The sequence below is a fragment of the Ornithorhynchus anatinus genome, chromosome 5, assembly GCF_004115215.2.
Source record: "Ornithorhynchus anatinus isolate Pmale09 chromosome 5, mOrnAna1.pri.v4, whole genome shotgun sequence".
NCBI lineage: Eukaryota > Metazoa > Chordata > Mammalia > Monotremata > Ornithorhynchidae > Ornithorhynchus > Ornithorhynchus anatinus.
This window is the reverse complement of record NC_041732.1, coordinates 109075023-109087264: the sequence shown is the minus strand read 5'-3', so window position 1 is coordinate 109087264 and position 12242 is coordinate 109075023. Positions and strand designations below refer to the sequence as shown.

The following is a 12242-nucleotide window of genomic DNA, read 5'->3' as shown; positions in this document are numbered from 1 at the left end:
ATCCCATTGCTTAGAACAGTGCTTGCACATACTATGCTGCATAAGAAAATGCCATCATTATTATCATTATTATTATTATTAGTGTTTGTGCCTTACCATGGTGCTCAGCAGTTAGGCAAGCACAAGGTTGGAAATGCCTAAAATCCACCTCTAGACCCTGATCTGGTTCGCCTTACGGACCTTGCCCCCTCCTACCCCACCTCCCTTCTCTCCTTCTACAGCCCACCCCGTACACTCCGCTCCTCTGCCGCCGCTAACCTCCTCACAGTCCTCGTTCCCGCGCCTGTGCCGCCGTCGAGCCCCTGGCCCACGTCCTACCACTGGACCTGGAACGCCCTCCCTCCTCACATCCGCAAACTAAACTCTCTTCCCTCTTCAAAGCCCTACTGAGAGCTCACCTCCTCCAGGAGGCCTTCCCAGAACTGGAGCCCTTCCTTTTCCCCTCTGCCCCTCCTCCCCTCCCATCGCCCCTACTCCCTCCCCCGCTCTATCCCCTTCCCTCCCCACAGAACTTGTACATATTTGTACATATTTATTGCTCTATTTATTTTATTAATGATGTGCATATTTCTATGGTTGTATTTATTTATTTTTAGTGTAGTGATGCCTACTTGTTTTGTTTTGTTGTCTGTCTCCCCCTTCTAGACTGTGAGCCTGTTATTGGGTTGGGATTGTCTCTGCTGCCGAATTGTACCTCCAAGCACTTAGTACAGTGCTCTGCACACAGTAAGCGCTCAATAAATACAATTGAATGAATGAATGAGGCAGCCCAGCCCCCGGGTGCGTTGAGGGTGGCACAATCATCCTCCAGAATTGGCAGCAGTGGCAGGATGTGGCTGCATTAATAATGTTGGTATTTGTTAAGCGCTTACTATGTGCAGAGCACTGTTCTAAGCGCTGGGGTAGACACAGGGGAATCAGGTTGTCCCATGTGGGGCTCACGGTCTTCATCTCCATTTTACAGATGAGGTAACTGAGGCACAGAGAAGTTAAGTGACTTGCCCACGGTCACACAGCTGACAAGTGACAGAGCTGGGATTCGAACCCATGACCCCTGACTCCAAAGCTCGTGCTCTTTCCATTGAGCCACGCTGCTTGGAGAAAGGTCCTGCAACATGATAGAGCAGCTCTTGAAATATGTACAGAGGCTTCCAGAGTTGGGGCGCTCTGATAATAAAGCAATTATTAATTATGATTATGATTCCTGGTATTTAGAGGGCATCCTTCCTCTGTGGCCCTCACAGCACTCTATAGTCATTATTTCACTCACGGTTATCCCATCCCTGGGAGGAGACTGTGGGATGGGATCATACTTGCCTTACAGATGGGTAAACTGAGTCTTCTGGAGGGGATGGCCATTTTCCCAGAGCATCACAACAAAGGAGTTGTGAGGCAGAGGATAGATTCCCAGCCTCTTCATTTCTTCCATTCATTCCTAGGCTCAGCTTGCTTTTCAGGGAAGTCCTCAATCTACATAGCAAAGCCTTGATCATTCTTTGGCAGCCAGCAGTAGCAAGACTAGTAGTACTGGTAATAATAATAATAACTGTGGTATTTGTTAAGCACTTACTATGTGCCAAGCACTGTACTAAGCACTGGGGTGGACTCTATTTATTGCCATTGTTCTTGTCTGTCCGTCTCCCCCGATTAGACTGTAAGCCCGTCAAAGGGCAGGGACTGTCTCTATCTGTTGCTGACTTGTCCATTCCAAACGCTTAGTACAGTGCTCTGCACATAGTAAGTGCTCAATAAATACTATTGAATGAATGAATGAATGAATGAATGAATACAGGTAAATCAGGTCCCTGTCCCACATGGGGCTCACATTCTCAATACCCATTTTACAGATGAGGTAACTGAGGCACAGAGAAGTGAAGTGACTTGCCTAAGGCCAAAGAGCAGACAAGTGGTGGAGCTGGGATTAGAACCCACGACCTTCTGACTCCCAGGCCCGGGCTCTATCCACTGTGCCATGCTGCTTCCCAAGTAGTAGTAATAATTGAAGTCATAATAATAGTAGTAATAGTAGCAATAATTAATAATAACTGTGGTATTTGGTAAGCGCTTACTATGTACCAAGCAGTGTTCTAAGCACTGCTTGGATACAGGGTAATCAGGTTGTCCCGCGTGGGGCTCACACTTTTAAACCTCATTTTACAGATGAGGTAACTGAGGCACAGAGAAGTGAAATGACTTGCCCAAGGTCACACAGCAAAGAAGTGGTGGAACCGGGATTAGAACCCCCAGCCTCTGACTCCCAAGCCCGGGCTCTTTCTACTAAGCCACGCTGCTTCTCTGTAGTTGTAGCAATGGTAATAGCAGGAGCAGTAGTAGCAGTAGTAAGAGTAGTAATAGTAGTAGTAACCCTATTTATTGAGAGTCCATGAGTGCAACACACTAAGAACGTGGGAAGTACAAAACAGAGAAATCATGTTATCCCTGCCCACGAAGAGCTTCCACTCTAATAGAGGAAACTAGCTTAAAACTATCTATAAATGGAGTAGTCAAAGTGAATAATTCAATGTTACATTCAGTTGGATATACATGGATATCTAAGTACATAAGATGGCTAGAAATCAATCCCCATAGGCAAGTGAAATCAAAGAGTCCCTGTGCCGGGCTCCCAACTCTAATCCCTTGGGTAGTTCTGTGGGCCCCTGGGAGAGGGAGGGGAGGAAAGCCGGGAAAGCTTTTTGCAATAGTTGTTGGTCCATGCCCGCCATCTGAGTAGAGTCCCCTACTACTACAAGAGTAGGGTTTCATCAGGAAGGCAGCAAACCCTGGCCACCCAAAGGGCCAGCCAACAGTGCGGCTAACCACTGCCTCGGGGAGGGCCGAGGCGGTGGTCCCAAGCCAGTACAATGCTTTGCACATTGTAAGCACTCAATAAATACAGCTGAATGGATAAGCATTCACCCCAGCTCGACTCGGTGGATTCAATCCCACTTCATGTGCCACCACCAGCCTCCCAGCCCCGCTTTTCAAGTGGGAGCCCTCTGGGGACTGCAGTCCAAGCTTCGTTCATCCTTTTTGGTGCTCTTCCCCAGTGCTCATTACAGTGCCCTGCACAAAATTAGCACTCAGCACGGTGCCCTGCACACAATAGCCACTCAGTTAAGTGCCTTGAACAGTGTACTGCACAGTGCCCTGCACAGTGTCTTACACACAATAGCCCCTCAATACAGTGCCCAGCACCCAGCAGGTACTCTTCTTCACATAACAGATGCTTAGTACAGTAGCCACTAAGTACAGTGCCCAGAACTCAGCAGGGCACTTGGTACAGTGCCCTACACATAATAGATGCTCAGTACAGGGACCTGCACACAAAAGGCTTAGTACAATGCTTAATGCTTAGTAAAGAGCTTTGCACACAGAAAGCACTCAGTAAATATGAATCGAATGAAAAGGCTCGCGGTCGATAGCATTGAACGAGTGAATGAAAAAGTGCAGAGGGGAAGGCAAACAAAAAATAGATGACTCGAGATCCCACGGCCAATCTAGAGGCTCTGTCACTCCCAAGATGCACCTCTGTGTGTCCTCTCACTTCCAGCTCTTTTGGTTATCAAGGTTATTTTCCTCAGTTCAAGTAAAGCAGCGGACATGAAGTTAACCCTTCCTTTTCCCAGCCAGCTTGTCCTCTTGGAGCAACACCAAGCGAAAGCTATGTGGCCCCTCTGTCAATTCTTTAAGGGCCAAGACTTTTGAGCCACCCTCATCAAATGTCGCAAACCTTGTGATACCGAGGAGAAAGAGGGGGTGAGCTGAAAGTCCAACGCATTCGGGATTCCCTCAGGGAAGGGAAGGGAAAGACTTAGCCGATATAAAATTAAAACAAGACTCCACGATGAGGTATAGGAACCACTCGGGCTTTGTGTCCAGGCAGCCGGGGGGACTGACTGAGGAGGGAGCGAATGACACAAAGGGGTTTTTTCCTCCCCTCACTATTGCACTCCAAGGCTCTGCACTACCTCCTCTTCTGTTTGCTGCCTCCATAAATCTGTGGTAGGGTTAAATACAGCAGACGAAGTTAAGCATTAAATTTGAGAGAGAAATTAAGATGTATAGGCCAGGGAAAAGAGGATAGAAACATATGTTTCAACTGAAATGGGAAGTCGATGAGGCAGAGAGATGCCAGAAAGAAGCAGTGCCAGATGGCAGGAGAAGGTGCAGGGTAGAAGGCCCGGTTGCAGCAGAGGGAGAAACATTTGAAGGTACAAACTGAGATGGGGGTGGGGAAGAAAGAAGAGAAAAAGGAGAGAGAGATGAGGGGGTGAGAGTTACAAGACAGGGCCTTAGAGCAGGGTCCTCCAGAAGAAAGCTGGAGGCATTAGCTAGGTCCAAATATAGGCGGGGAATCAGGCCTGGAGCAGTTAATTTTGTTCCTTCACCAAAACTCCATTTCTAGGGGATGTCCCGGGTCCTGGGGTCAACTTGGATCCTGAGGACGTGGGGTCCTGCCAGATGTGCCCCAAGAAAGGACCCTGCAGTACTGAGGGGAAGATCGGAGGTGACAGTAGACATAAGACATGCTGGTCCAAGCCATATCTTGCCAGTATGTTACAATTCATTGAATGGAGGCTGAAAAAGAGTAGATTAGTGAAGAAATTAGTGAAGTCTAAAAGACAAGCCCTCCTTCGCCTTGGCCTGTCCCGAAGAGCTATCTCTTCAAGAGCTGAGCAAAAGAGACTGATGGGAGAGAGAGGAGAGGGAAAGGAAGGAAAAGCAATCTTTTTTCTGATTGTCAAACTTTCAGTCAAATGACTCTTCAATGCAACTACAGACTCCTTTGTGCCTTTGGTACTTAACTAACGTTAGGAAAAAAAACTTCCAGGTATCGGGGAGAAGTGGGAGAAAGGAGAAGGGGAACCTGCTGTCCATTAGGAAGGTTAATCTTTACTTTTACCTGAAACTGCAAATAGTAAAAGTCTCAGTTTTGGTCTCTTGTTTTTACATGACTACCAAGAAGACCATAATGCTCAGCTCAAGAAAATTTGGATTTCTTTACCAAAAATTAATCACTACAAAAATAGGGCCTTTTCATGATTTTCTTCCACAGATTTCACATAAAGAACAAGGCATTGCTGGAGGCCAAAGATTTGGTAGCAAGCGCTATTAGACCGGGGTGTGCCAGGACCACATGTGTGCCTAGGTAGTGTGTGTGCACAGATGGCAAGTGTGCATGGATCATGTGTGTGTGCACAAATGGTTTGTGTACCCAGGTGGTAAGTGTTCCCAGAAGGCATGTGTGCCCAGCTGCACATGGATGTCTGGGAGTGGTCCTTGCTGGGTCTGCAATTGCAACCTGAGGAGGGATAGGCAATCTACCATGGGGTCGAGGACAGTGCTCTGTGATTCAAGGGAGACCCAGATCTCCTTGGGGCTGAGGACACTGCTATGTGGGCCCTGGGCCTGGAAGAGACCTGGGTCTCACAGAGGCCAAGTACAGTGCTCTATGGCTTACAGTAGTTCTGGGCCTTGCTGGGGCCAAAACAATGCTCTATGGGCCCTGGGCATGGAGACCTGGGTCTCACAGGGGCCAAGGATGAATGCTCTGTGGCTTGGAGGAGACTGGGATCTTACTGGCCGAAGACAGTGATCTGGGGCTCCAAGGAGACCTGGGCCTCTCTGGGGCCGAGGACAGTGCTCTGAGAGGAGACCTGGGTCTCGCTGGCTCCCAGCAGTCAGGGTTGTCATCAGGAGCTGAAGAAAGCAGAACCAGAGCTGGGCTTTCCCTGTAAAGCATTGCGTCGGCTCTTTATTTCCATGCCTGAGATCAGCATTCAGTGTCCCACTCCCTCCACGTACCTTCCGGTCCCTGCTGGGCACCCCCCTCGTCCAGCCACTAACCCTTGATCCCCAACCCAGAAACATCTCAAAGCTCTTTCAAATGGACTATAATGATTTCTTGTACGTAGACATGGGACTGTTCCCTACCTCTACCATCCTGCACCCACCCTCCAGGCTCACCCTCTGACTGTATCTGGCTCTCAACTCTCCCAATCAATCAATCAATTGTATTAAGTGAGTGCTTACTGTGTGCAGAGCACTACACTAAATGCTTGGGAGAGTACAGTTTGGTAGACACGTTCCCTGCCTGCAAGGAGCTTAGAGTCTAGGGGGTGACAGACATTAAAATTAACTGCAGATATGGACATAAGTGCTGTGGGGCTGAGGGTGAGATTCATTCATTCATTCAATAGTATTTATTGAGCGCTTACTATGTGCAAAGCACTGTACTAAGCACTTGGAATGTGCAATTCGGCAACAGATAGAGACAATCCCTGCCCAGTGAGGGGCTTCAGTCTAAACGGGGGAGACAGACAGACAAAAACAAGACAACATACTCATGATAAATAGAATCAAGATGAATAAAGAGCACAACTCAAGGGTGATGGAGAAGGGAGAGGGAGTAGGGAAAATGAGGGCTTAGTCAGGGAAGCCCTCCTGGAGGAGATGTGATTTTAAAAAGGCTTCTAATGAAGGGGAAAGGAAATCAGGACGTAAGATAGTAGTAGGAAATCAGCGATGTAAGATAGATGATTTGAGTGTCTACTCACTCAACTGTTCCCCTGGGTTGCAACTCCCTCCGTCCCCACATAAGACAGACCACAACCCTCCCCACATTCAAATCTCTTCTGACAGCCCACTTTCTCCCAAATGCCTTCCCCAGTTCATACCAGGCTACCCAAGTGAATTTATTTTTACCTGTCCTCAACACTTGTGCATACACATTTATTCAGCTGTTCATTCGTTTATTTACGTAGTGTGGCTTAGTGGAAAGAGCACGGGCCTTGGGAGTCAGAGGATGTGGGTTTTAATCCCAGCTATGCCACTTGTCTGCTGTGTGACCTTCACATCTCAGTTCCCTCATCTGTAAAATGGGGATTATGACAGTGAGCCCCACGTGGGACAACCTGATTACCTTGTATCTACCCCAGTGCTTAGAACAGTGCTTGGCACAAAGTAAGTGCTTAACAAATACCATAATTATTATTATTGTTATTATTATTACTCTATTACCCTGTTGGAATGCAAGTTCTTTGTGGGAGGGAACACAATATGCCTCATTGAACTATTTTCCTAAGTGCTTAGTAGCCTGCACAGCACCCAGGGGATGCTCAATCAATATATCCAGTTGCCCTTGGCATTCGAATGAAACATCACTGCTGATGAAGTTCATCCATGAGTACATGTGTGGCTGTAAAGGCCAATGGGGGACACAGGCTGGGCCACATTGGGCGCAGAACACAGTTGTCCCTTGTTGCTTTGTTGTATTCAATTTTCATAGCACCTGACACTGCTTTCTTTTTTGCCTCCTTGGCTCTCTTTTCAAACTGAGCTTTTCCTCAAAGACTTATACTCCCTTCTTGATGGCAGTGAGCTATGCAAGTTCATCCTCAGCTAATGACTTCCAGTGTTCATCTGGGATGCAGCATTGTCTGAGGCTTCTTTTCTACCTTGTTCCTAGCTCAGTACTACTACTAGTAATAATAATAATAATAATGACAGTATTTGTTAAGCACTTACTATGTGCCAAGCACTATTCTAAGCACCGAGGTAGATACAAGACAATCAGATTGCCCCGTGTGGGGCTCACAGTCTTAATCCCCATTTTACACATGAGGTCTTAATCCCCATTTTACAGATGAGATAACTGAGGCATAGAGAAGGTAAGTGGCTTGCCCAAAGTGGCACAGCTGACAAGCGGCAGAGGTGAAATTAGAACCCACAACCTCTGACTCCCAAGCTCGTGCTCTTTCCACTAAGCCATCCTGTATCTCTACTACTACTGCCCTGTGGTCTTGACCCCATCTTCCACACAGCTCTGTTGCATAAACCTGGTGAATGGGAGGGACTGAATGGCTCCTCAATTATTCCAGGCTCAGCTGAGCTGAGCATCCTTCCCCTTCAAAGAGGAAATTCAGACTTCACCCCCATCCTCTCTGTGATGCAGAGTGAATGACTCCTGCAGACTTGCAGGCCCATCACATGGAAGGGCAGAGACAAAGAGAGAAAGAAGAGCTTCTGGGGGAAAACCAAAGTCCTAATTAGTTTGCATCTACCCCAGCACTTAGTAATAATAAAAATAATGATAATGTTGGTATTTGTTAAGCACTTACTATGTGCAGAGCACTGTTCTAAGTGCTGGGGTAGATACAGGGTAATCAGGTTGTCCCACGTGAGGCTCACAGTTAATCCCCATTTTACAGATGAGGTAACTGAGGAGTTAAGTGACTTGCCCACAGTCACACAGCTGACAAGTGGCAGAGACGGGATTCGAAGCCATGACCTCTGACTCCCAAGCCCGGGCTCTTTCCACTGAGCCACGCTGCTTCTCAGTACAGTGCCTGACCCAAAGCAAGTGCTTAACAAGTACCACTAAAAAAAAATAGCGGTCCAAATGTATCAGTTTGCAAGCACAGTGTTCCTTTAAACACAATGCACACCATTCACAGCACACTTGGGGACGTGTGTTGGGTGGGGGATTTGTTAGGAGGTGTTCTTGTGGGTGAGTGCTGCGTTTCAGAAGAAATACATTTCAGATGAAATACGGCCATTGCTGGGTTGCTTTGTTGTGGAGGACACAGTAAAAGTGAACTTCTTAATTACATAAAACCCCTTCATTAAGCGTGAAGATAAAACTTACACTTTCTCAAAATTGGTTTTGGCAAACAGGCCCAGATCTCAGGCAAGTGCCAGATGGAGAACAGCCCTTTCTTGAGAATGTAAACCCCTGGAACATCCTGCCTGGAACTGACCGGGGAACTCCAGAGGAGGGACCAACGGAAGGGAGGGGGCATCGGGGATCAGCCAGGTGGGAGTCATGGGAATCAACGGCTGCCCCACCCCCCACCCCCTTTCTTAATGTGGAGGGGAGCTTATGGCCAGGGGGCTGCTCTCGTTGGGCTGGGAGTTTTTCAGATTGATCCCGAGTCCTGACGTTGGACACGTTTTCAAAATCCCAAATTCGAGGGGTGTGAAAATGGCAGAGAGGAGAGAGAAGAGGAGAGCTCAAACCATTGACTGGGGCTGCATCCAGGGACTCAGCCAGGCCTGGAGAGCCCAATCCTCCAAACAAAATGACCGAAGCAGCATTGGGCGGATCCCGAGCTTGTCCCCGAGGAGAGTGCTGACTCTGAGTTTCAGCCACCGATCGATTACCTGCGAAACTCAGACCCACAAAATACACTTTGACTTCTATTTGCCATTTGGTATGAAATAATCTGCTCAGGTCAAATAGCCCATTTCAGGGCTAACCATGGACATCTTACATCGCCCAAGAGAGAGAGCTCCATACAAGGCTAAAGAAGTTCCAAGCAGCTCCCTAAAATCACCTGAACCCCCTAAAGTGGCAGAATAATCCACCCATCTGGACAACATGCATATCCTGCATGCTAGCCCGAAGACCTCACAGACTATTTATTACACTCCACCTCCCAAGAAGCTGTGCGATAGCTCTTGGGATTTCTGTGGTGACAAGCACCCCACGATTTGGAAGAACGACCATGGCCCAGAGCGGCTAAAGCATGTGATCAAAATCCTGCAGCCAGTTCTATGCTGCAGTGCTATGCCAGGTTCTGATCCAGGAATTCTCGCACGGAGGCCTGTGTGCGGACCATTAGTGACCACAGCTCAACCTGAAAGGAAACGCCCCAGTAGTTTCACTTCAGCTTCCGAATCCAACACCGCTCTACAACATGGAAACATAGACATTTGCGGAGTTCAAAGGAGAAGTCTCGCTAGCTCCCAAGATTGGCTCTAAGCATGACTGCCAACCCGGAAATGGTTAATGAAGCAGAAGGCTGATATTCAACATCGTCTCTTCCAGTGATCTGGTTAAACCCAGCCCTGCTGATTAAGAGAGATGTCACACCCTGACCATCCATGGAATATCAGTTAAACTCAAATTAGCGCACGGGAAGATGACTCGACGTTTGATTTCCAATCACGCATTAAATCCGAAAAGCTCTTCCATGGCCCTCCATGGAGAAACCAGACCTGTACATGGACAACCGGGGGTCTTCACAATGGGGGCCTCGTAGCTCCCCCACACCCCAGACATACACACACACACACACACACACGTGAAGTATCATGGGGCCAACCATCAGCCTGTGGTTCACAAAGAACACAGCACGAGAGTTTCTTTCCTACCTGTCGATGATGACTGGGTCTGAAGGAGTCTCGTTTCTGTTTCCACAACTCTTCTTTTCACAGCACCGACTTTTGGTTGGAGAGAGAGGGAGAAAGAAATCAATAATATACAATGAGCATAATTTGTCCAAATTCACCGCTTTCCCCATCTTCATAGCCCTACTAAAGTCACACCTCCCCGAAGAGGCCTTCCCTGACTAACTCATCTCCCCACCCTTTTCAACCTCCCTTCTGTGTTATCTATGTACTTGGCTCTGTACCTACCCCAGCCTCATAGCACTTATGTCCATATCCTTATACTCTGTCGCTTCTTCTATCTGTAATTTATTTTAGTCTGTCTCACCAACTAAATCGAAAGCTGTTGGAGAGCAGGAAGCAAGTTTACCAATTCTATTATAAGTACTCTCTCAAGGGCTTAGTACAGTGCTCTGCACACAGTGAGTCCTCAATAAATGCCATTGATTGATTAATTGAACTCACAATAAAATTACATATGAGGATAAACCATTGTTTACATAGGTTCTCCATGTACTTTACAGACATTTGTCCTCTCATTTACCCCAGATTCCTGGAACATAAATAAGGAGGGGATGGAGGGCCACTGTTGATTACATTTTATGAAAGAAAAACTTCAAAACAGAGAGTTGAGGAAGGGTTGAATCAGTAAGGACACAGGCACACTTTCCATCCTGGCTGCTCTCTTTTCAACTGCTCTTTCCCCAAACAAGGCCTGGAATCAGAGGGTCCAAAAGATTTCCACTTGGGATCCCTGGGCCAAAATCTTGCTACAGGAGGGGGTGATTAGGGGCAGGAAAGAGGTGAGTCTGAAGTGGGAAAGGAAGAGAAAAGGATAAGGAAATGAAAAGGGATGGTTTAAGGAGAAAGGTAAAGAAATTAGGGTTTTCCTTGAGGTGAAAGAAATGGTTCCAAGAGATATCATTATTATTATTATTATATTTGTTAAGTGTTTATTATTTGTTAAGCACTGGGGTAGATACAAGTTAATCAGATCGGACAAAGTCCCTGTCCCATGGGGACCGCGCAATCTAAGTAGGAGAAAGAACAGGAATTGAATCCCCATTTCACAGATGAGAAAACTGAGGCACAGAGAAGTTACATGACTCACCCAAGGTCACACAGCAAGACAGTGGCAGAGAAAGCATTTAAACCCAGGTCCTCTGACTCCCAGGCCCGTGCTCTATCCGCTAGACCACCCTGCTTCCTGTTGTATAGATAGTGCAACAGTTGCAATGGATCCGGGAGGGCAAACAGCTGGGCCACAGGAAAAGGGCCTGTGGAATTTAGACAGTTGCCAGAAGGAATCTTTAGTGGAGAAAGATTGGAAGAAGGACTTCAGTACACCACGCTGCTCATCTGCAGTTTGCCAAGCCACCTTCATGGCTCTGAAATGCCTCCAGGCCACCTATGGCCAAAGTAGAAGCCCCGCTGACTGCCAGGTCCGTGCTGCAGGATGCTGGCAAATGGCTTGGGCATCTTGGGGTGGGGCCTGGCGTGGGGCCAAGCCAGATTAAGGTCAGGGCGGTGCCCTGGGCTAGCAGTTCCTCGTTGTCCTTGGTGGAGGTGAGAAACTTCTGCCCCCAAGTAAGTGGCTGCCATGACAGTAAGAGTGGTGAGGTGAAGTGGGGTGGGGTTGGGGGTTGGTGAGAGGTGGGGTGACAGTGGACCCCCTGAGGTGCTGGGCCCAACTAATTCTAGGGTAAATTCAGGCCTGCTCCTGCCTGGAACTATGACTCTGAATCCTGCTACTCTTAGAACCCTGACTACTCCTACCATTCTCACTGCTCACTGTAGGCAGGAAATATGTCTGATTATTGCTATATTGGACTCTCCCAAGTGCTTAGTACAGAGCTCTGCACACGGCAATTGCTCAGTAAATACGATTGAAATAGAATTGAATGAATACTCCTACCACTCTTACTACTCCTTCTATTCCTACTACTCCCTCTACTCCTATTCCTTCTACCCCCCTGACTCTTCCTCCTTCTCCTCCTCCTCCTACTACCAATCGTCCTACCCCAAGACTCCTACTAGTGCCACTACTCCTTTTATTTTTACCGTGCCTACTT

At 47.6% G+C, this 12242-nt stretch overlaps 1 protein-coding gene across 1 annotated transcript in view; it reads right to left on the bottom strand.

The window, feature by feature from the left end:
* Positions 1-12242, bottom strand: part of EBF2 (EBF transcription factor 2) — a 214991-nt gene that overhangs the window by 191100 nt on the left and 11649 nt on the right. The window contains exon 6 of the mRNA XM_029066857.1: positions 10156-10224. Coding sequence (XP_028922690.1) covers positions 10156-10224 — 69 coding nt within the window. The remainder of the gene's footprint in view (positions 1-10155; positions 10225-12242) is intronic.